General features: G+C 39.9%; 1 protein-coding gene across 2 annotated transcripts; it reads left to right on the forward strand.

Moving 5' to 3' along the window:
• The first annotated feature begins 536 nt into the window (after window positions 1–536).
• Window positions 537–24123, forward strand: HSPH1 (heat shock protein family H (Hsp110) member 1). Of its 2 annotated transcripts, XM_027557476.1 has the most exons (18): window positions 537–1085; window positions 3471–3528; window positions 5730–5870; window positions 6604–6726; window positions 9193–9292; window positions 10374–10507; window positions 10935–11179; window positions 11709–11937; window positions 12314–12420; window positions 12668–12801; window positions 14627–14835; window positions 16501–16632; window positions 18991–19128; window positions 20395–20520; window positions 21521–21628; window positions 21729–21848; window positions 22074–22235; window positions 23216–24123. In XM_027557476.1, the coding sequence occupies exons 1-18, from the start codon at window positions 979–981 to the stop codon at window positions 23420–23422; spliced, it is 2580 nt and encodes an 859-aa protein (XP_027413277.1). In that variant the 5' UTR covers window positions 537–978; the 3' UTR covers window positions 23423–24123. The 2 variants fall into 2 exon arrangements, with proteins under 2 accessions (XP_027413277.1, XP_027413278.1); XM_027557477.1 differs by lacking the exon at window positions 16501–16632 and having other exon boundaries at window positions 581–1085; window positions 23216–24115.

Genomic DNA, 24123 nt, shown 5'->3' on the forward strand with positions numbered 1-24123 from the left:
GACAATAATAGAAGCGGATACCGAACAAGCACGCAAACAAAACAACGCTGTAGCTGGAGAAAGCGCGCAAGAGCAGCAGAGAAACAACGGCCTCTCCCGAGAGCCTCCCAAGACAAAGCCGGCTCCCAGCACGCACCGCGACCAGGACTACACATCCCAGCATGCAAGGCGACACTGACTCCCAGCTGGACTACGGTTCCCGAAATGCTCTGTGACAGCTGGCCAGCCTCCCCAGTGGACGGGGGTCTCGGGTCTCCGCAGAAGTTGGGGGGTGTGTCTCCGCCACCTGAGCCTCCTCTCCCAATCTAAGGGTCAGACACCATCGCCCACTTGTACATTACGAAGATTACGATTTTTTTCGAGTCATTCTTCGTTGCCCATTTTATTAGGACGGCAAAGAGCCTCTAGCTAGGGCGGGCGGGGGCGTAGGCGGGTCAGCCTAGCCAGCTTGAGCCAATAGCGCAGGAGTGGCTTTCTGGCTGCCATGGCAACGGCGGCCGTCCCCAGAGGGACCAGCCACTCATTGGGTAGAATCTTTCGAGAAGGCTCGAGAAGAAGGAAGCGGAAGTAGCACGTGGAGGGGCCGGTGGAGGCGCCGGTGAGTAAATGCCGCAGATTCTGGAAAGTTCCGATCAGTGAGATACATAAGGCTGAGGCTCTGGGACCTCCCCTTCTGGGTCGGTAGTTCAGCGGCGCGCCGGTGAGCGAGCGGCGGAATATCCGGGCCGGCAGCCCGAGCTGCGGAGCGACTCGCGGACACCGAGCGCCGCCTTCTCCTGTGGTTACTGCTCTGCGAACCACCACTGTCCCCGGGAAGCCGGAGGCGCCAGACCGGCAGACTGTCCGTGTGTCCGTCCGTTCGCGTGACAGGAGCGGACCCCACGGGAGCCGAGCGCGGCCGGGGCAGGAAGCGGCGGCCAGGAGGACGCAGACCCAGACTCATATAGAGCCGAGGAGGAGGCGGACCGAGAGCCGGCCATGTCGGTGGTGGGGCTGGACGTGGGCTCGCAGAGCTGCTATATCGCGGTGGCCCGGGCAGGGGGCATCGAGACCATCGCCAACGAGTTCAGCGATCGATGCACCCCGTAAGTGGGAGCCTGATAGGGGGGGCAGCCGGCGGGTGCTGGGGGTCCCGGGGAACCCAGGCTTGTGGTTGGCCGCGGAACGCCGGCGGCAAACGGAGCGCGGTGTTGGGAGCGGTGCTCCCCTCAGTGGGGATCGGGATGCGGGCTGCTTGGTCGCCGGGTAGGGGAGGGCGCCTGCAGCCGCATATCGGAGACGGGGTGTCTGGGATTTGCGGGGGCCAAGGGAAGCCCGAGGATCGAGTCTCCCCGGGGTGGTCACTTCGGGCGGGCTTCCTCCTGGGAGCCGGTCGGGGGCCAAGCCGGAGACTTGGCTCCCTTTTCTTGGCGAGAAGTCTCTGCCAGCTCTTTCCGCGGCCGCCCCCGTTTCCCCACCCGGCTTCTCGGAGCTGGCTGAGCCGCCCCCAGCTCGTCCCCCTCTTTCCTAGCCTGTCTTTGCGCACCGCAGAGCTGGGGCTGCCGAGCCTTTTCTTCCGCATTGTGAATCTCGAAATGAGCTGGAAGCTTCCAGAGCCTGTGTGCTGCTGCTTGTGCTGTGAGCCAGTGGATTGTTGTTAGCGACCACAGACTCACTGCTCTGATAGATGAGTGTATCTTCTTACGCTCGGATCATTAGTGAAAGATGTAAATGATCTTTTTGCTCGTTTTATGAAAGCCATTATAGAGGAATCGTGTTCTAGTTTTTTTTTTTTTTTTTAATTTTGCACAGCTTAAATAAGAGAAAATAAAAATTGCACACTTGTGCACTAGAACTGGATGTTGTCACTGAATTAAACGGTATATTCTACAGCGGCATGGGGTGGGCAAAGGGTAACGTTTTAAAAAGCAACTTTTTTTGGAGAGGGTCTTAATTTTTGAATATAATGTATAAGGAATGAAGCATTGAGCCCAGAGGTGAAATGACTGGGCTTCTATCAATATTTGAGTGCAGATGAACATTTATAAAAGTGAATGGAAATGAGAAAATACCCAGAGACAGTGTCAGTACCAATAGGAAGACTTATTCCTTAAGCATCTCATGCATCAACCTTTTTATAAATCTACAGTCTTCTTTAGCTGTGCCAACGTCTCTGATTGGAGTATATAGTAAGGAAAAAGAATCTCAGGTTTTCATGCCTAGGGGCAGTTTATATCTTTGTTCTCTTTCGTCCAATAAAAGGAAGCAAAGCTATTGCAGGAAAAAATTTGTATTTGTGGTTATAGAGATCACTGTGAAACTAAAGATGACAGATGTGTCTCTCAAAAAATACAAGCGGAGGGCAGTATTGGAGTTTAATATTTTATGTAATAGATGTTTGACTCAACTGCATTGGCTACTATTAATTTGTTTGGTGAAATTAATTTTATTCTCCCCTTGGAAAATGAGTAAATTAGTCGGCCAACTGTATATTTGCTTTGAATTGGGAGTGACTGTTTTCAGAAGGTATCTTAAAGGTCCAGCCTTTGCCCCAACAGTTCTCTGGCTTTTCGGAGGCTATTTAGCACCTGCTCAGATGATTTAGGTCTGAGATGTCTCTATTATAGCAAATTTGAATTTGATTCGGCTTGGTATTTAATGCCCTCAATGTATTCCCACTTTGCTCCTATGGCAGTTACTCTTTTTCCGCCTTCTAATCTGAAACCTAATTCACTTCCATCCTTCTGACAAGACTCTTGTGCTTGTCTCTGCTCTGTGCTGCCATTCTGTTCCCACTGCTCTGAAGGCTATTTCAGTTACAAGTCACTTCATCTCTTAAAAGCTGACTTAAAATGTCACTGATTATTCAGTCATTTTGCTCAGCATTTGTACTTGGTTCTGTTGTGGTACTTGCTCTGCATCATTTTTACTTGACTTGCTCAAGTAGAGTCTTCTGTATAGGACCCTCTTTTGTGCTTTTAAATTCCGGAAGCATAATTGAGGCCCACTTGTTTCTCGTTATATAAAAATTTTCTGAAGAGTCAAATGGCTTATTAGAACAGCAGTAGGTAGGATAGTGATGTTTAGATTTCTATGAAGTTGGTAACTGCCATATTTTTGTCAGTGGTGTCTAGGACCAAGTTAATAATAATACACTGTAACTGTTCAAATCATTTTCAGAGTAAATGTCCACTTCCTAACCATTGGGGCCTGGAGAATTATGCTGGTACTTGTGCTCTTGGAAAATGTCCTCTGAGCCTTGAGCAGTCTGGAGTGGGAGCTGGGGTTGGAGTAGTGGGAGTATGGCGGCCACTAATAGGATTCTCAGAGGAGCAGTTAAGTTGGGCCCTCATAGAGGAGCTGACCAAAGCTTTAGACTCCAAACTTGTGCTAAATTGTGTCCCCCTTGCCTAAAAATGGAAATATATAGAATTTTCCTCGTGTCAGTTAAGAAACATTTGTGAAACATGGGCTTTTTTCATCTTTTCTAGATCAGTCATATCATTTGGATCAAAAAACAGAACAATTGGAGTTGCAGCCAAAAGTCAGGTATGTTCAAGAGGATTCTGATCATTTTTAAAAGAAGACGTTTTAAAAATAAAATCTCAGAAACATACAAGAATATGAAATACCTGAGCCTATCTGTTTTTGAGTTTGTGGACTATAATGCAAGTAATTCTCATGAGCCCTTGCATGTATGTTCAGTCGCTCAGTCATGTCCTACTCTTTGCAACCCCATCAACTGTAGCCGGTCAGGCTTCTGTGTCTATGGAATTTTCCAAGCAAGAATACTGGAGTGGGTTGCCATTTCCTACTCCACTTATGAACCCTTACATCCTTATTTTCCTTTTCTCTTCCTTTTGTTTTATTGAATAAGATATACTTTAACTCTGTAATTCTCCAACCTTAGTTTTTAATGTGTATCCTATTTTCTAAGACATTTGATTTTTTAAAATGAGGTACATGAAATTCTTTCATGTGAAGTTTCTCATGATACTCATTTAAGAGTTAAAGATTCCTTTTATAGAAGGAACTTCTAAGAAGTTCTGTTGTTTAAGAGCATTTTCAAGTTACTTAGTAATTAAGGAGAACTTGTTGTCTAGGCCTGTGGTATCCTATAGAGTAGCCATTAAATACGGTTCTTGAGCACTTGAGATGTGCCTAAAATCTGGGTTAAAATGCAGAGTATGAAATATATGCAATTTTGAAGGCTTAAAATGAAATAAAAAAAGCATTTCATCAGTTTTCTACAATGAGTACATGTTGAAATGACAGTATTTTAGATATATTAGGCTAAATAAGTTACTGGAATTAATTTTACTTATTAAGAGGACTTGACAATTTACCTATGTGACTCCCATTTAGGGCTCACATTATAACGAATTTTGGGGGTTAGGGAGAAAAAATAAATATGAAAATCTAAGAAGGGGACTGAAAGCAGTCCTATATATGTAAGCATACCAGAGTAAACATGCTTTGTATACCTTAAACCTACACAAGGTTATACATCAGATTTACATAATTAAAAAAAGGTTGAAAAATTCTTTTAAATACAAAAAATAGTATTGCTACAAAGGAAACAAAACTCTAATAAACGCTGGAATTCTGTGTCACGGCTGGTTGGAAGAGAGGAATGAAAGAAAAGAGCAGGGAAGAGAAATGGGCATGCCACTCAGAGTGACCTACTCAGAAGGGAGAGACTGGTGAGGTAGCAGCCTCCCTGGCTGGCTGTAGAGAAGACTCACATCCCAGACCTGAGAGCCACTGCATTGTTACACAAGGAGAATCCACTGAGGCTTCGATCTAGCCTGTAGGGTACTAGACATCTGTCATCTCAGTTCCAGAATCTCCATTGTTTGAAATATTCCATATTATTTGAAAGCTTGTGTTGCCAAGCTGTATTTTTCCCCTTTATAAGAAGTAGATCAGAGACAGAAGTAAACAGTGAACTGTTTTGCTGTTCGCAAACTAGTCACTTTAGAAGTCTTAGTTTTCCATCTTTTATTGTAATTATTTTTGTGCTTTAAATAAGATTCCCACTGCTGACATCTTTGAGTGAAGTATGCTATCAAGTGTGACTTTTGTATATCCAGAGCCTAACCATAAAAAATACCTACAGTTAGTTGAAAGCATTTCCTCATATGGAAACTGAATTATCCTTACCTTTTCAGAGTCCAGAGTGCTCAGCCTTACACCATGGAACCACTGTCTATCATTACCTTTTCTGCTTTTTGGTATAGATTATTAATATTCCATGCTATTGATAGGAAAAGTAGCAATCCATACATTTTGTGGCTCAGAATAACTTATCCTGGCCACTTAGCGACTTAATAGACTATAACAGTTAACTCCTTTTTAGAAAAACGTGATTGGACTCTAGGGCTTTCTAATTACCCTTTTTCAGTTATTCGTTAGGTATAAAACAAGTTCAGTGGGAGAAAAGGAATGAAATAAAGTGATACATAAAGTTCTTGGGGCTTGTTCAGAGTTTTAGTTGATAGTTTCATTACCTTTGAGTTCATCTTGCAGATTTGGAAGCCTGTGTGTGTATTCCTCTCACTGCTTCCCTCCTGGCATTTCTGTAGGAAAAGGAGAGAAAATAAAGTGTATTCATTGGTGGAGAAATTCAGGGCTCTTGGGCAAGTTACTTATATCCTGGTGATTTGAGTTGAACAAGTGACTTGCTTTTTAATTGCTATAGCTAGTGATAGATGTTGAAATTAGAATTTAATTTTTTTTTTCTTTTCCAGCAAATCACTCATGCAAACAATACAGTGTCTAATTTTAAGAGGTTTCATGGCCGAGCATTCAATGACCCCTTCATTCAAAAGGAGAAGGAAAACTTAAGTTACGATCTGGTTCCAATGAAAAATGGTGGAGTTGGAATAAAGGTAATTTAATTGAACAACATTAGATTCCTTACTAAGAAACTGTTCAGTTCATCTACAGAGAAAAGTACTTAATTCTGAGTAAGTATTTAACTCGGTTTCTCTAATTGGACAAGGTGGTCTTTTATTTTTTATCTGGTTTTTCTTAAACTATGGGTCTATGTTTAAATCATCCTTGAAGAATTAACTCGGATGGTATATACTGCTATAAAACTTAGTTTGTGTTTCTTATAACATCTTGGCAATTAGAAAAATGTAGACTTTCTGGTGTCTAAAGAAATCTAAATTGTGTTGTCGTATCAAAAGCAGTCTGTTCACTGTAGCTCGTTCGCAGTTGTTTGGAGAGCTCTAGTGTAATACAAGCAGAAACCTTTTTTTAAACTACAGAGGCATTCCTGTCTTATGATCTACACAAAATCATGTTTGTCTCCGTGATTCATCTCTTCGGTGAGATTGGGACTCCACTGCTGTCTAGAGTGCTTGGTCTAGTACTTTGGGTAGGGAAAACGTGCCCAGCTTCGTTTCTCCTCTTCATCTCTGGGCAAGAATATTTCTTTTTTCCTTCTGCTTTGCTTTGCTATCCACTTTCTCTTTCTTTTTCCCTTTCCTCCTTTTAAACAGCCAAAACAATAAAGGTTTTCTGGAAGAGAATATGTAATGATGTTTGGACATTAATATTAGTAGCGTGTAGCTTTGAGGACTGCAGTAATGAGAGCATTTTCTTTCCTCAACACAGGTGATGTACATGGATGAAGAACATCTGTTCAGTGTGGAGCAGATCACAGCCATGCTGTTGACTAAGTTAAAAGAAACTGCTGAAAACAACCTCAAGAAGCCAGTAACAGATTGTGTTATTTCAGTAAGTAGAATTCAGCAAGGCAATGTGTTGTATTTTAATTTGCCTTCTTCGTGTTACTTTTTAGTATTAAATGTGTGAAAGCTGTTCTACTACCAGAGATCAGAATTCTGCTGCACTGTATCACTGCAGTGTTGAGCAGCATTGCAGAGTAGGTTTGAATGCTATCTTTAGCCAGAAGTTGCAAAGTTTTTTGTGTGGTGGTGCATATCAAAATCTCCTGTTGGGCTTTTTGAAAATATAGACTGGCCGATCAAGTTGGAGGATGTTCTGAAAAGTTAGTCACCGTATTGAGAGACAATTGTATACATCCATGAGAGATTTCACCCACACATGGGAACCAGTGAGTTCTTGGTGAGCAGTACTTTTACCTAGGGACTCCCCTGGCGGTCAGCGGTTGGGATTTCACCTTCCAGCACAGAGGGTGCAGGTTCTGTGAGCTAAGATCCTACATGCCTAAAGGCCAGAAAGCCGAAACCTAAAACAGAAGCAGTATTGTAACAGATTCAGTGAAGACTTTAAAAATGGTCTACATCACTCAAAATTAAGATTTCATGCCTTAAATGTTTTTGAACTGCTAGCAGAATTTTATCAAGTCTTCCAGTATATACTTCACAAATGGTGATATGCCTGATGGTCCCTAAAGATGTCCAATAAATGGAAAAATTATGGGGTAATGTACTCTGAAAAGAGAACTTAACATTTGACCTGAGTCAGTAACTTACTTATTCTTCTGGGTTAGAATTTTCATGTGGTGAAAATCAGAAGTTTATTATGGTAAAGATTAAATGACTTTAAGGTTCTTATATCCTTAAATTACTAGGATTCTAAATCTGTATTCTCTAGTATGGTAGCCAGTGGCCACACATGGCTTCTGAGCACTTGAGAAGGAGCTAGTCAAAACTGAGATGTGCTGTATGCATAAAATACACACCAGCTTTTGAAGAGTTAATATAAAATAAAGAATATGAAATATTTTGGATACGTTGGGTTAAATAGAATATTTTATTAAAATAAAAAATAAAAATCCACATAAAAAATATCTTTAAAAATAAAATGTAACCAACCAGTAGTGACAGAACCCAGGTTTTTAGCATTGGTAAACTCACTACTTCAATGGACAGTTGATAATTAAGTTTTTCAGGAGGATTTACAGTGGACAGGAACCCTCTTTTATTGGCAGGGTGACCTGCCCAGACCCATCAGGAGCCTTTATGGTCATGCACCTTGGGATATGAGAGAATCCTGAGATAAGAGAGGCAGAAAGGCTGAAGTTTCTCTTGTAGGACAGAAAGTGTTCTACTAAAGGAATATCTTGGAGAAATGCTGTTAGAGAGGGGCTTCCCAGGTGGCGCTAGTGGTAAAGAACCCACCAGCTACTGCAGTATACGTGGGTTCAATCCCTGGATCAGGAAGATCCCTTGGAGGAGGGCATGGCAACCCACTCCAGTATTCTTGCCTGGAGAACCCCATGGACAGAGGAGCCTGGCGGGCTACAGTCCACAGAGTCAGACATGACTGAAGTGACTTAGCACAAAGTTATAGTTTTGAGTCAGTGGTCCTTCCTCCTCCCCCACTTCCCTTTAAATAACCTCATATGGAAAACTGCAGAAAGTAGGGTTCTGATTGGAAAGGTGAGCAGAGACCTTTGCTCTTGGCACTCTTTCCGAAGCATTTATAGATACTTAGGGATAAAATGTGGAAGCTCCTGTACCAAGTTTTTTCTTAGGTACTTTCCAGTTAAGTGATAATGTGAATGTATTATTAGATGCTCTTCTGGAAGAATGTGCTAGTTAAAATGGTGTCCTAGAAAGTGATCAAAAGGGTTCATCTAGGTAGAAGACAGCACCGTTAGAAACTATCCCTTGAGCTGCTTTTTGTTCTTCCTCTTAAAAAAATCAATAGGCTTTGACAAAAAAAGTTGCATTTTTGTAACCTTAATTCAGGTCTGCTGAATTAACAGGTACCCCATCTACTAATGCTTAAATCCAACGAATAGCAAATCAAAGGGCAGTGGCTAGAATTAACTTTGTATTATCTTTAAATTTCTGTAGTCTTTATAGTGTAATTACATTTGATGATGACTTAGCAGAATAATTTCCAAATGTCAGTAGAAATACGACCACTTTAGAAGTAGTATTTCTTCCACTTAAATGTAAAACTTTGTTAGATTTAAAGAATTGGTAATATATCTTATGAATATCTTGATTAGTTTTTATTTCAGGTTAAAATTTGGTTATAATAAACCTGATACTTAAAATTTTAGGGCAATCTTCTCAAAAGTAGTTACTGTTTCTTAAAGTTAAAGAACTCGCCAGAAACTTAATCTAAAGTCCTTCTTCTCTTTCATGACATGGCTAGGCACCTGTTTAGCTGGACTATTGTGAATTGATTGCTGGTGGTTGTGAGGGATTTGTATGTATTTTGGTTTTCTAGGTAAGTTAAAGTTTTTTCCCTTCTTGTTTGCAGGTCCCTTCTTTCTTCACAGATGCTGAGAGGCGATCTGTCTTAGATGCTGCGCAGATTGTTGGCTTAAACTGCTTAAGACTCATGAATGACATGACAGCTGGTAAGAAAAAAACTGTTTTTGTATAAAAGTTAACATACTGTTGAAACTAAAGTTAAGACACACGTGGTCCTGTTATCAAACACTTCATGTAGAAATACCACCTATTAAAAAACAGATTTGAAAGCAAAAGTTCTAGTCTTTCAGATGCTTGTTTTAATCAGAAGTTGGAACTTTGTCAAATGGATGAATCTGTTTTCATTAGGAAACACTTGTGTATATATATTTTTAATCTTTTGAATTAGTTGTGTTGGGTTTAGTGTTTTTATTTCCTTACATTGGTTTTATAGTTGAGAAACAAGTTTTCCCACAACCTTATTATGGGGTTTTAGAACTACCTCAACTATTGATTTAGTGGAAAACTTTTTTTCCCCTCATATGTTTCCCAATTGTTGGTAGTTGGGAGTCGGTCGTTTCTCTTATGTCAGATGTTGATTTAAGCCGTGCCGTTTGCTGGGCACTTTGCTAGGAATGAGTCGATGGGGAGCAAAGTGTTCATTAGCGCCGGTGTCAGTTAATTGTGATTAAGGATGGACTCAAAGTCAGTTACACCCTAGTGTATTCAAGCAAAGCAAATAAGACTTTGTTTAGCATATTTTTAATAGATATTTTAAGGATTCTTAAAGTATTGATAAAGATGTGTTCTTGAATATCCACAGTGGTTTCAAAATTCATAAAAAGCAAACCATAGACTGTTTAAGGTAGATCAGTTATTTGCCTTGAATCCAGTTGGTAGGAACTGTAGTTGGTATAGTTATACATTAAATTCTTAAATTTTTTTGGATAAGCCGTCTCCTAGCAGGTTGTGGTTCAAATGTAAGTATTGTGTAACGAGTCTGATACTGTCTGTGTGTGGTTTCTTGTGGTTTACATGCCATTGTTTTTGTATTACACATGTCTTCTCTGTCACATCTCTTCATGTATTTAAAAGGGATGAAGTATGAAGTCAGATATAAAAGAAATGTGTTCACCTTGAACTGGTCGAAATATAGTCAGGTTCCCTGCATGTGTAATTATATCAGTAACTATGAAATTACTGAAAGAATGTGAACCAAAGTATTGAAACATACTAATTTCCTTTTAGTTGCTTTGAATTATGGAATTTATAAGCAGGATCTCCCAAGCCTGGATGAGAAACCTCGAATAGTGGTTTTTGTTGATATGGGGCATTCAGCTTTTCAAGTCTCTGCCTGTGCCTTTAACAAGGGAAAATTGAAGGTAAGGTCATAAATTGGAACTAAGTGACCCAGATAGTAATGTGTGACAATTGTTGTTACTTTAAGCTACTGAGCTTCTTGGGTAATGAAGAGTTTGGGATAAAGCTATTAACAGAGAATTGTTCCTAAGGTTGATCTCCATAAAGACAATGCAGTTGTCTTAGCACGCTCTTAATTTTTCTTGCTTAGGAAAGAAAAACTTTCTAAGATTATCTTCTATGTAATCATTAGAATTAAAAATATCATAGAGATGTAGCATTTCATTTGGATTTTATAATGACATACATCCTAATTGACTTGGGTTTCATGTTGTAGTTTAAATAGAAATTTTGAGCCTATTAGTCTTTGATTGAGTTAGCAACATTTAAATTTTTGGTTACAAATATGATTGAAAATAACCAGATTATTTGTTGTTTTAACTAAATTAGGTACTGGGAACAGCTTTTGATCCTTTCTTAGGAGGAAAAAACTTCGATGCAAAGTTAGTGGAACATTTTTGTGCAGAATTTAAAACTAAGTACAAGTTGGATGCAAAATCCAAAATTCGAGCACTCCTTCGTCTGTATCAGGAGTGTGAAAAATTGAAAAAGCTGATGAGCTCTAACAGCACAGACCTACCACTGAACATCGAGTGCTTCATGAATGACAAAGACGTTTCTGGAAAGATGAACAGGTGTGTCTCAAATTCTGACAAATTAAATAGAAGGAACTTCTTGCTGAAACTCTAGTCCGGGTGTCAGTTCTAACTGAGGTCTTCTGAGCCTTGGCCCACATTTCAAGATTGTACTACCGGAAAGACTGTCAGCATCATTAGAACTAGAATTGCTTCTGCAAAGAGGGTTTTTAAGAAGATCTGTGCTAAGTGTTCTCATAGTGAAGTCTTTTTAGTATTATTTCTGGGCCAAAAATGTCTTGTAATGAAAATGGGATCACATAAAACATTAAGGACTAAAAATGGAAATCTTAAAAGTGATTTCTTCTGTAGTTACTCATTTTCTTTTCATTCTCCCTCCTGCATCTGGATTTTGTGTATTTTTAGGGAAAAAAGTTATTAATTATGGTATGGCTAAACCTGGCCCATGTGGAATTCAGGGTGTCTGAGAAGAAAAAAGTTTGTTGGGTTGATAAGAATTATTTAAAAAGTAGGACGGGATATTGGCCTTAAGATCAGTTTTCTTAACGTTTTCCTCTTAACTGCTAAGGGCACAATTTGAAGAGCTCTGTGCTGACTTACTGCAGAAGATAGAAGTTCCCCTTTATTTGTTGATGGAACAAACTCAGCTCAAAGTAGAGGATGTGAGTGCTGTCGAGATAGTTGGAGGCACTACACGAATTCCAGCCGTGAAAGAAAAAATCGCCAAATTCTTTGGAAAAGATGTCAGCACAACGCTCAATGCAGATGAAGCAGTGGCCAGAGGGTGTGCGCTGCAGGTACCATCTTCGCATCTTCTCTGGGAGTCATTCCTCAAACCACTTCTGCTTGATCTCATCCTGGCAGAGTCCTGTGCCCAGTTAGACACCACCAGGGAGTTACTTTTCAATAAATCAATAAGGCTGTGGGGACACAAGGATCTTCCAGTGTTGGATGATTTGTTGTGTTATTTCTCTTTTATCTAGTGAATGCCCCTGTTATTTATCTTTAGATCTAGTGTTTGGATGATACTTTATGAATAAGACATATATATATACACTGTGAGCAGTTTTGAATTTGAACCTACCCATCCTGTTTGAATTGATCTTTATGTTAGAAGCTGAGTGAAATTTTTCATGTGCTCATGATAATCTCTTTTTCTTTTTCTTTTTTAAGTGTGCAATCCTTTCCCCAGCATTTAAAGTTAGAGAATTTTCTGTCACTGATGCAGTTCCTTTCCCAATATCTCTGGTCTGGAGCCACGATTCAGAAGATGCTGAAGGGTAAGTAGGAGAAAATAATATTCAGATACTTGGTTTTAATATATATTAAAAAAATGAACGTATGACATTGACGGTAGAGTGTTTGATTAACTGAGGTCTTTTAGCAATCAAACTTACCAAACTACTTCTCTCACTTTGGGTTATGCCTGGTGAGATGGGGTTGATACAGCTTTTAGGTTGTGTTCTGTTGGTGTAGCACGGTGAGCTGGAACCCTGGAAGTCCTGAGTACCTTTGCTTTGCTCCTAGTGTCCATGAAGTGTTCAGTAGAAACCACGCTGCTCCTTTCTCCAAAGTTCTCACGTTCTTAAGAAGTGGGCCTTTTGAGCTGGAAGCTTTCTATTCTGATCCTCAAGGAGTTCCATATCCAGAAGCAAAAATAGGTAAGCAATTAATTGTATTTATGCTTTTGAAGATTTAGTGTACCAACTTAAACACTCTGCTCTCAGCAGTGTTGAGTGGAATGCAGTGAAAACGTGAAGTGGAACATAACTGAAAATGTGAGGACGGTTTCAATTTGGAATAATGAAGATGGGGAAGTCTCTTCTTTTATTCATGACTAAACTGGCCTAAAGAGATGAAATGACTTGTGTGTGTGTGTGGACACTTGAGTATTTTTCCTTTTCTGATACAATCTGTACTTGAAGATTATCACCTACTTTTAGTATTAACCTTTCCTCTGAGTGAAATGTTACTTGCAGAACATTACTTCAGTTTAAAACCTGGCTTGGAAACCGTTGAAACTATCTCCGAAAGCTACCTTTGTATTGTAATCTTTTTTTTTAATACATTTTTTGGGTACATTTTTCTTTGAGAAGTTTGACACTGTCCATCTATTTTGGCCCAAAGTGACACTGAAAATCTGTGAGAGACCTACAGGCATCTTCTTGTATCTCTTTTCCCAAGTAAAATGCTAGTATTGCTAGGGCCTGTTGGGACTCGCCTTTGCCCAGCACCGTTTCATAGTGAAATTGTTGGAAGGAGTCTGACCTGGCCAGTTATGTTTTCTTTCTTAATCCTTAAAACTGAAAATGTTCTGACACAGGAGGGTTTTATATTTTAAAATAATTTTTTCTTGTATTTGTTGATAGAGAGTTTAATCATTGAATATAGACTAGACTAAAATTTTGACAGGCTGAATTATAGTCCTCATTCAACGGAGGATAAAATCTAAGCTCTTTAGCCGTTTTGTCACCAAAACTGAAAAGCCTGCACAGACTTACAGAGCCATCTTACATATCTCTCCTGTGAGTCATCTTGAGTACCCTCTGGTTAATGCTGTTTCTTTAACTGGATCTTACGACAGTTACTTCCTGAACCTAGTGATTTGATAATTAATGAAGGTCTATTCCAACCTATTTCACTGACCTAGTAAATAAATCTAACTTTCTGTGTGTTTGTGTAAACAGGACTTTAAATACAAGACTATTAAATCCCATGTAGCGCTTTGCACATAATAGGTTCAAAACACTTCGTTTTTTTCAGTGGTATTTGTAGTAACAATACTGTTGGTAGAGGTGATAACTAACACGTAGCACTTGGTTCCGTAGTAAGTGCTCACCATAAACCCTTATGAACTCAAAGAAGCATAGATGAAGTAACTTACAGCCATCACAGGGCCAAGATTCAAGCCCAGGAAGTCTGGGTCAGAGTCACCACTCTTGATTTCTACTCGGTCATGCTCTGGAACTGCTCTGTAGTGCATCATAATTTTAGGCTTTGGTAACAGGTTTTATCTCACCTCTCCTATTTGAAACAGAAGAAAATGTTTAGATCAGTCAGAAAACAGTATACCCTACCCTGAAGTTCCTACAGAATCAGAATGAGGCAAGCGCTTGATACCATTTGCCGTATACTTGGGATTTTCATGTTGAGGTTGTGCTCCCCTGTAAAGTGGGGTAGGGGGAGGCGAGGATGGCTGGTCTGTGTCTCACACAGTGTCTGTGTCAGAAGTGTTAAATAGAAAGTCGTGAGAGTGCCCTTGCCTTGGAAGGTTTCATGGCATTTTAAGACTAATCCCAAGTATTATAAGTAAACTGTACTTATGAGTCTATTTTAAAAGGTTATATTTCTGGTATACACTAAAGGACTTAAGCCTAACTCACTTGGTAGAGAAAATGGAATTTTGGAATCGCAGTCTTTCTTAGCATTTGTCTGCGTGATAGATTTAGATTTGGTTCTGAAATTGTCGATTTCTTTTGGCTGTAGGCCGCTTCATTGTTCAGAATGTTTCAGCACAGAAGGATGGAGAAAAATCTCGAGTGAAAGTCAAAGTACGAGTCAATACCCATGGCATTTTCACCATCTCTACAGCGTCTATGGTGGAGAAGATCCCAGCCGAGGAGAACGAAGTGTCTTCTCTTGAAGCCGACATGGACTGTCAGAATCAGAGGCCACCAGAAAACCCAGATGCCGAGGTAAGTTTGTAGGTAAGCCTTTGAGATTGAATATATAGTTGACTTAATTCTAAGCCTGAAGAGATGGGTAGGAAAAGATTAAAGTGTATTTTTCTTCATGATAATTAAAATTTTCATTAATGATGACAGTAGCGATTACTAGATGATGGTAATGTACAGCCTGGAGTTTGGTGGACTGTGATTAAATTCTGTGTAGCTTTATTTGAACCAGCATGTGACAATTCGATTCAGAGTGGGCAAAGTTTCTTGGAATTATATTTTTTAAGACCTAGGCCACACATTGAGAAGTCAAATGCTGATTGATGATGATTAAGAAATAAAAGACTAAAGAACTGTTCATTGAAATATATAGCAGATATTAAAACTTTTTTTGTTTGGTTTGTTTTTTAGTCATATGGCAAAAATCAGTTTTGGTATTTTCTAACTTGTTTGTAGTTACATGGTTTTCTGGGTTGTGAGAGGAAGGAAGTGCAGTATCCGACTAGAGTTTAGAAAGTTGTTAATTCTTCATGATGTTAACTGGACTTCTATTAGCCTAAGTGCTAGTTTTGCATGGTCAACCAAAGAATTTTAAGAAACTTTAAAATAGATGAGCTCTTACAGTTTACTTCTAGACAGTAACCAGAAATAGCTTAAATGAAGAGGTAAGGTAGGCGGTTACAGTGTTTTAGTTCCTATGAGCAAGTGTGACATCCCTGTGGTCAGAGAACTGTTAACCACTGTGACCATTCCTAGAACATTTAAGGAACAGGAGCATCTGAGCCTTAGCTTTGTTCTCATCAGGAGAAACTTCAGTGTAATGAATTAAATGACCAGTGCCACACACCAGTGCTTTCTCATCTGGCTACAGACACCATTATTCTAATGCCTGTTGTATCCAATCTCTTAGTACCTTTTAGATGTATATACACCAGCAATGCCTTGCTTCTGGTACTTCAGTGTCTGCCTTAGGATCTTGAGACTCTGGAAGAAAATTAATGAGATCTGGAAGAAAATTAATGAGAGACTTCAGTCATTAAAGTTAGAATGCTTTAGGCTTCTCCCTAAGATGGGATAAGATCATAACAAGCTCTGATTTACTGGGGGATTGAGGCATCCACTAACATGTAGCATTTGTTCTTTTCCTGGGATTTTTTTGAGGTGTAGACTGTTGGGTCACGGAAAGAGAGTGGAGACAGAGAGGGTCTTCCGTCTCTAAACTGGAGTGATGAGCTCCCAGGTGATGGATTGTTGGCTATTTTATATAACTCCTCAGTCCACTGACAGGCGGATATGTTGAGATGTGTGATGGCCGCTGGTGAAGTTAGGTTTTGGGAGCTTATTTTTGGGAGAGGCCTGGAGTAAACCTATTTGCTTTTGAGAATTAATGTCTCTGCAGTGCTAGAGGGGAGCTTCTTGAAGGAGAGATGTTGTCATCACATCAGTCAGAATGCCTACTACTTGTGTTATTTAACTACTAACTGTTATCATTCAAAGAATTTCTTACAGGTTTACAATATCTAAGAAGTTTTCAAATACTTGTTCGTTATGCTTTATTCAGTATCTTTTCCCCCCACCTGTTAAGACTTCGGAAATTGCGTGTACTGTCTTTGGTGCCCTGTAACCTTTCAGTTTATACAAGTACACCTGCTTTCTACATCCTTTGTGCCTGGGCTTTCATTTCAGAAAAATATCCAGCAAGACAACAATGAAGCTGGAACACAGCCCCAGGTACAAACTGATGGTCATCAAACCTCACAGTCTCCCCCTTCACCTGAACTTACCTCAGAAGAAAACAAAATCCCAGATGCTGACAAAGTGAGTGACTCTTCTAGTTCATTCCATTAGACAATGTTGCAACCTGTGATCGTTAATGATATCATTCAATCTGCAGTTTCAAGAGCAAGCACCAAGTTACCTTATTCTATGTAGGATTTTTTCTCTCCTGTTAATTTTCTGTGTTTTTCAACTGAAACCAGTGAGAGGTACTCCAGCTGAACTCTTCTACTTTTTGGACCTGAAAGCTTCTCTTGAGTAACTGCCACTCCAGGCACCCAGGGGCGGATGCGCAGCTTTTGCTGTCTTGTCTAGTGCTGCAGGTGCCTGCAGTGCCAGCGTCCGAAAGAGACACGTGTCAGTGCTGCTGATGGGTTTTCACTCGAAGTCATCCGATGATAAATACATGGGCTATAGGAGTCTAGTACAACTTTTTTCTCCTCTTAAATTGCCTGTCAAATTTATATAAACTAATTACAACGATCTGGTAATAAGTTTCCATTGTTACTCCAGATCTGTGCTTTGCAGAACTTCGTTCTTTGTGCAGGTTGCATGTAAATTAGTCTTTCATTAGAAGTTTGGTTTTCTCTCATTCTGAGGATAGAATTCTTTACCTTCAAATGAATTACCGAATGGTCCATTGCAGTCCAAATACATGTTACTCTTAGTAAAAGTATCTGGTTTTAAGCTCCCATGCCCTGACTGATCCCCTCGGGGGTCCTGATTCTGATTTCTCAGAGAAGCTGCCGCCTGCTCTTGAAGAGCTGGGTGTGGATGGTCCGGCAGCGATGGCTCCTTAACTTCAGTGTTCATCCCCTTCACCTAGTGCTGAGCACTGACTGGCTCCTGCCAGTGGGCTCCATACCTGTTAGAACACGACCCTGGGTGGCGTCTCCTGTTCCTAGCTGTACGTGGGACCACTAGTGCCAAGCCCGTTGGGGCGTTACCACACACCCCCTTGGAGTGTCCCTTGTCCATGCCATGTCGGATCCGTTTTGTGATACGTTGGTTTTGTCAGCAGTTGGTTTAATGTTGTACTGCGAGTCTTATCCCAACTTAACCTCCATACCTGTGGCTGTCATCCATTTGACTCTCGGTATCTGTTGCACGCCTGTGTTTCTGCCAGGTGTAGGTGTCACTTCTCTTTCTTGGGTTTCGTGACCCCAGAGCATGCACAGTATACTGTGGGGGTGGTGGGGGAGTTCTCGTGCTCACTGGAGGGGAGAAGACAGGGATGCGGCAGGCTGGCTGACAGGATCCTCCTCGTGACCCAGCTCTGAGCACTTCACAGACAAGTGATCTCTCAGGAACTCAGAAACAGAAGCCTGGAAAACACGTCTGAAAAACAGTCTCTGTCCTTGTGATTGTCAAGCCATTGAGCCTCTTTCAAGTCCCAGTTTCTTTTATAGAGGGTCTGAAATTTTAGCATCCTTCATGACTCCCCCACGCTACCTAGTGTCAGTTCCTGTCGTGCCTCGTGGGCTCGTCCGTTGCTGTTTTACCATCGCAGCCAGTCAGGGTGCATGTTACATGCCCCTTGGTTTCTCCTCATCTGGTCTACAGCTGAGTTCACTAAAGTTGTGCTGTTTGTCATTTGTGTCTAGAAGAACCTGCAGAAATGAAAATGCTAAGAACATCTTGGAAAATTAAAGGCCATAGGAGATACTTACTTCTTTAGCCCTGTATTTACGTATTTTGGAAAAACTTAACAGTAAACATAGTGTTTGCTACATCATTCCATTTACTGTTCTAAGACTGTAAAAACTTTTCTTTGACCTTGCAGAGTTGCTTATGAGAAGTGGTACAACTCAAAGGCAGATAGTAGAAATAAGGAGATGGATGTATACACACACATATATGTGTGTGTATATAATATCCAAATTCAGGGAATTTTAAAAGGCACTCATCAGTGTACTGATAATTGTAGCTGGAATATAGGGATTCAAATATATATTACAGGAATAGAGTTGATCCTGACATGCTTAGCAGCTGGTCAGAGTCTTATCTGTGGTTACTATTAGATTATAGACTATAATTTAAAGAAGTGGTAATTTAATAGTATTTTTGACTTTGCCAAGTTGCAAACATCGCTTAAAGGGATTAGAAAGTTAAGGACCTGTGAAGAAAAGCTTTAGCCAGAGAGATTAAATTTGAGATGAAAAATGTTCTGGTGAATTCCTGAAGGGGGAAGTATGGCAGGTATAAGTGTGATTGCAGCCCTGATTTAAAATGGATGGGTGGGTAGGAGGTAGATGATTTTACACATTCTTGCAGCTTTATGATTTTAGGGATTTCACTTTTGCCTGAGTCCTCAGTAAGTATGATAGGGATATTTCTGTTATTCAAGAACTATTTAAGAATTTTTCTTTTCTTTTCTTTTTTTTAACCCCTCTTCCCAAGGCTAATGAGAAGAAAGTTGACCAACCTCCAGAAGCTAAAAAACCCAAAATAAAGGTGGTGAATGTTGAGTTGCCTATTGAAGCCAACTTGGTCTGGCAGTTAGGGAAAGACCTTCTGAACATGTATATTGAAACAGAGGTAATTACCTCACTTAAATATTTTTATTTTGGAATATATTTATTTGTTTGGCCCTGTTAGGTAAATGGCTATAATTCTTTTATACAACTTTTAGGGGCAGAATGAAACCAAAAACTAATGGTTTTTAGTTAAATATTTTTAGCAAGTTTTTTTCCCCCTAATATTTTTGCAACTTTATTAAAGAAATCTGTATCATAGATCATTCTGCTTGGTGTAAAATTGATTGCCCAGGTTCTTGTGAAGCAATTGAGTGCTGGTATCTTCTAGCACAGAGCACAATACCATTGGTATGTCAGGCCACACTAAATATTTCTGTTAAAATACATTGTACTTCTCTGTAGTTTGGATAGGTGAAATGATTGAAACTCTGTTTTCCTTTACTGAGATGGGACTATTGTGTTTAGAAATTTAATAATAAACCCCTGTTTCCGTTTGATAAATAATATGTTTGTGCATGCTAAGTACCTTCAGTCCTGTCTTGAGTCTTTGCGACCCCATGGACTGTAGCCCGCCCGGCTCCTCTGTCCGTGGAGTTCTCCAGGAGAGAATACTGGAGTGGGTTGCCGTTTCCTCCTCCAGGGGATCTTCCCGACCAAGGGATTGAACCTGCGTTCCTTGTGTCTCCTACATTGGCAGGCGGGCTCTTTACCATTAGCACCAGTAATGTGGTGGCAAAATTGTGTGGCCGTTACACATTGGTCAGTATTAATCCCAGTAGGAAACAACCATGTAACTACATAAAACAAACAAAATTGTATAAAAACAGTAGATAATTTTTGTTCCCTTAATGTTAATCTGAATTGTGAAAGTTACATAATGTATTGCGTTCAGTTGTGTCCAACTCTTTGTGGCCCCATGGGCTGTAGCCTGCCAGGTTTCTCTGTCCATGAGATTTCCCAAGAATACTGGAGTGGGTTGCCACTTCCTGGTCCAGGGGATCATCCCAACCCAGGGATCGAACCTGCATCGCTTGCATCTCCTGCATTGGCAGGTGGATTCTTTACCACTAGTGCCACCTGGGAAGCCCTCTAAAATTTATTATATAATGTTAAAAACAAAAAAACCCTCATTCTGTGTGTTTAGAAGATGAAGAACTTCATAGGAATTGTTGGAAGAATCTTATGAGATATAAATTAGAACTATTAAAACTGATTTTTGGTTGAGGGGGTGTATAATTGTTGACTTTATTAATTCCAGAATCTAAATAGTTAAAATTCAGTTGCATTTAGCAGAAGATGGGAATTAACCTTTTCTGTTTCTGGACAGGGTAAGATGATAATGCAGGATAAATTGGAAAAGGAGAGAAACGACGCTAAGAATGCGGTGGAGGAGTATGTGTACGAGTTCAGGGACAAGCTGTGTGGACCATACGAAAAGTTCATATGCGAACAGGTGTGTTTAGGGCTGTGTTTATTCAGATAATCTCACTTTGAAGTGCTTAATACCAAATTTGACATTTAAAATCTCTACTAGATTGTGTAACTTGAGCTTTTTGAAAACAGATAACTTGAAATCATATAAACAGAGTCATGGAAAGAGAGAGAGGCTAACTAGCAGTGTGCAGTTTTATACTGGATTATCCTAGTGACTTTACTCTCTACCATTGAAGAAAGAACTTGTCAGCACTTTTATTCATAGTCTGCAACATCACAGTTATTGGGGAGGTAGAAGCATAAATAGGAGAAAATCCTTATTTTCAAAGACCTCAGAGCCTTGGTTGCTCTGTCATTGCTTTATCCATAAGACTTGTTCATCCAGTCATTCCAGAGTTTGTCAGGGACCATAAATCCCAGAGCAGAAGCATGTCTGTGGAAGATGGGCCTTGGAGAAAAATTGGGCTAGTTATAGAAATCCAGAGTGGATTTGTATAACTTTACTCAACCTACAGCTAGAGTATAACCACATACTTTCTGAGTTCGTTAGGAATGGCAGTTGTGTGCAGTGGTTGAACTAGCAACTTGGCTTGGTTCCCTTTCAGTATTTGGTGATTGTGGAAGTGAGTAGGAAGTTACTAATCAAAACCTAATTGTTTCGGAGAATAGGAAGAAAATTGCTCTTCTACGATGACATTTTAGTCAAATTGTGCAAAGTTGAACTTCTAAAATTTATTTTAAGTCCATAAGAGCAGTTTACCACAGATTTTCAAACATCCTTAGGTGCAGAGAGACTAGCCTAAGCCTAGCCCCCTCCTCTGTGTAAAACACTGTCTAGAGCAAGCTGTGGCATGTTTTTGCACCTTGATGTTTTTCAGTGAAGAGAATCCAGGTAATCAGGTTTGCCATCTGGAAATCAGATGAGCTTGATACTGAATACTTCTGAGGATGACTGTTCTGTCACGAAAGCTTTTAAAGTAATGTAGGCACTAATACTGATTTTCATGTTCCGTATGTAGGATCATCAGAAGTTTCTGAGGTTGCTCACAGAGACTGAGAACTGGCTCTATGAAGAAGGGGAGGACCAGGCTAAGCAGGCGTATGTTGACAAGCTGGAAGAATTAATGGTAGGCGCTTCTCTCCTCTGGAAAGTGGTACTTGTGTTTCAGACTGTAGACTTCTAAAATATAATTACTGCGAATATTAATTTATCACATTTGGTTTTAGAAAATCGGCACTCCAATTAAAGTTCGGTTTCAAGAAGCTGAAGAAAGGCCGAAAATATTTGAAGAACTAGGACAGAGGCTGCAGCACTATGCCAAGATAGCAGCTGACTTTAGAAATAATGTAAGTCTCTGTACCCAGTGAGGACATGAACCCTGGATTTACAAGCTGCTGCTTAAGTGGAGGAGTCTTCATTGTGAACAAATGGTCTTAAGTCAGAAATTAGGTTTTGGTGTGTGAGACGAGGAGTTATTGATAGATTTGAACTTCATGGAAAATTGGGTCCAGTTAGATGTTAGTTACTGTTAAATACTTGATTCTACAGAATGGCCATGTTTTTCTATTTAGGATGAGAAATACAACCATATTGATGAGTCTGAAATGAAAAAGGTTGAGAAGTCTGTTAATGAAACGATGGAGTGGATGAATAATGTCATGAGTGCTCAGGCTAAAAAGAGTCTTGATCAAGATCCTGTTGTATGTGCTCAGGAAATTAGAGCAAAAATAAAGGTGAGTGTCACTGTCTAGTGTTTACTGCTGTGGTTTCTTAGGGATTCTGGTTGCAATGATTTGAACCTTAAAAATAGCCATTTTTTCTAAATCTTTTTACCTCATCCCAAGATCAGATTTCTTAATGGTTCGTTATTGATATTACAAAATGTGGGAAGGCCTTGTAAGTTTCTTCCAATTTCTATTTCTTCATTTAGTTCAACAAATACATTTGTTGAGCTTCTACCATGTGCCCAGCTGTTGTTCTAGGAGTTAAACTGTCAGTGTACAAGGAAAGTCCCTACTCCTGTGGAGGTCACCTGCTGATAAATAAGTATGGAAGGGTATCAGACTGTGTTAAATGCCAAGGGGAAAAAATAGTCAAAAGGGACTAGGAAACTTGGTGATGGGGGGAGTCCCAGGTTGGTATTTTATCAGGGACCGTCTTGCTGAGTTCATGAGGCTTGAAGGAAGTTGGTAAGAAAACCAAGGAAGGCGCTCTGTCTGGAAGAATACTCAAACACAAAGATGGTTAACATGAGCCTTTGAGGTCATGGGCTATAAGCTTGAATTCCAGCTCTTTGCTCACTACTTTTTCTGTTCCTAAGGTTAAGTTACTTAACGTCTCCTCTGTAGGAGATGATGCTAAGTCACTTCAGTCGTGTCCGAGTCTGTGCAACCCCATAGACGGCAGCCCAGCAGGCTCCCCCGTCCCTGGGATTCTCCAGGCAAGAACATTGATACCTTTTAATAATTGCTATGAGGAGTAAATGGGTTAATAATAAACTGAATAGTTAGCAAGTCCCTGACACATTGTAGATGAATATTTACATATCTAGATCAGGCTTCAAGCTATAGTTTTAGGCAAATGTACTGAGCAGGTAGAAGTCTTTGAGATATGTATGATTGGAGTTGGTTGAAAAATACTGGTTTAAGTATGTAGGAAAGTAATTGAAAACATTGGAGTTAGCCTGATTATTAGTTTTGTTTTCCTTTCTTAGGAGTTGAATAATAATTGTGAACCTGTCGTAACACAACCCAAACCAAAAATCGAATCGCCCAAACTGGAAAGAACTCCAAATGGCCCGAGTACTGATAAAAAGGAGGAGGACTTAGACGGCAAAAACAATTTCAGTGCTGTACCTCCACATCAGAATGGAGAATGTTACCCTAACGAGAAGAGTTCCATTAATATGGACTTGGACTAGATGACATGAAACTAATTTCGTCCTTCAATTAATAAAATATTTTTGCCATAGTATGTGATTCTACATGACATACTGAGACTATTTATATTTTCTTTTTTAAGGATGTTTGGAAATTTTGTGTATTATATGGAAAAAGAAGAAGCTTAAGTCTGTAGTCTTTATGATCCTAAAAGGGAAAATTGCCTTGGTAACTTTCAGATTCCTGTGGAATTGTGAATTCATACTAAGCTTCTGTGCAGTATTACCATTTGCATCACTGAGGATGAAATTGACTTTTGTCTTTGGAGAAAATAAAGTGTACTGCTTGTTCAAGAGGGCTGTGATTAAACTCTTTAAGCATTTGTTCCTGCCAAGGTAGTTTTCTTGCATTTTGCTCTCCATTGCAGCATGTGTGTGGGTGTGGATGTTTATAAACAAGACTAAGTCTGATTTCATAAGGGCTTTCTAAAATTTAATTCTGTCCAATAGAATATGACTTTTGCTTTGGTATTAATTATATTAAAAATCCATTGACTAAAAGCAAAAGCTAGTGAAATGTGTTCGCAGCATGCAGAACAAAACCTTTACAGTCTCTCTCGTTGTACAGTGCGTTGTCATGTGGAGGTGCGCCGTGGAAGAAACATTGATTCTGTTTGTAACTGATATTGTGAAGCCTCTTATGAGCTTTAAAATAAAGTTCATCTTACGGTGTCATTTCTAAA

This window comes from Bos indicus x Bos taurus, chromosome 12, assembly GCF_003369695.1.
Source record: "Bos indicus x Bos taurus breed Angus x Brahman F1 hybrid chromosome 12, Bos_hybrid_MaternalHap_v2.0, whole genome shotgun sequence".
Classification (NCBI taxonomy): Eukaryota; Metazoa; Chordata; class Mammalia; order Artiodactyla; family Bovidae; genus Bos; species Bos indicus x Bos taurus.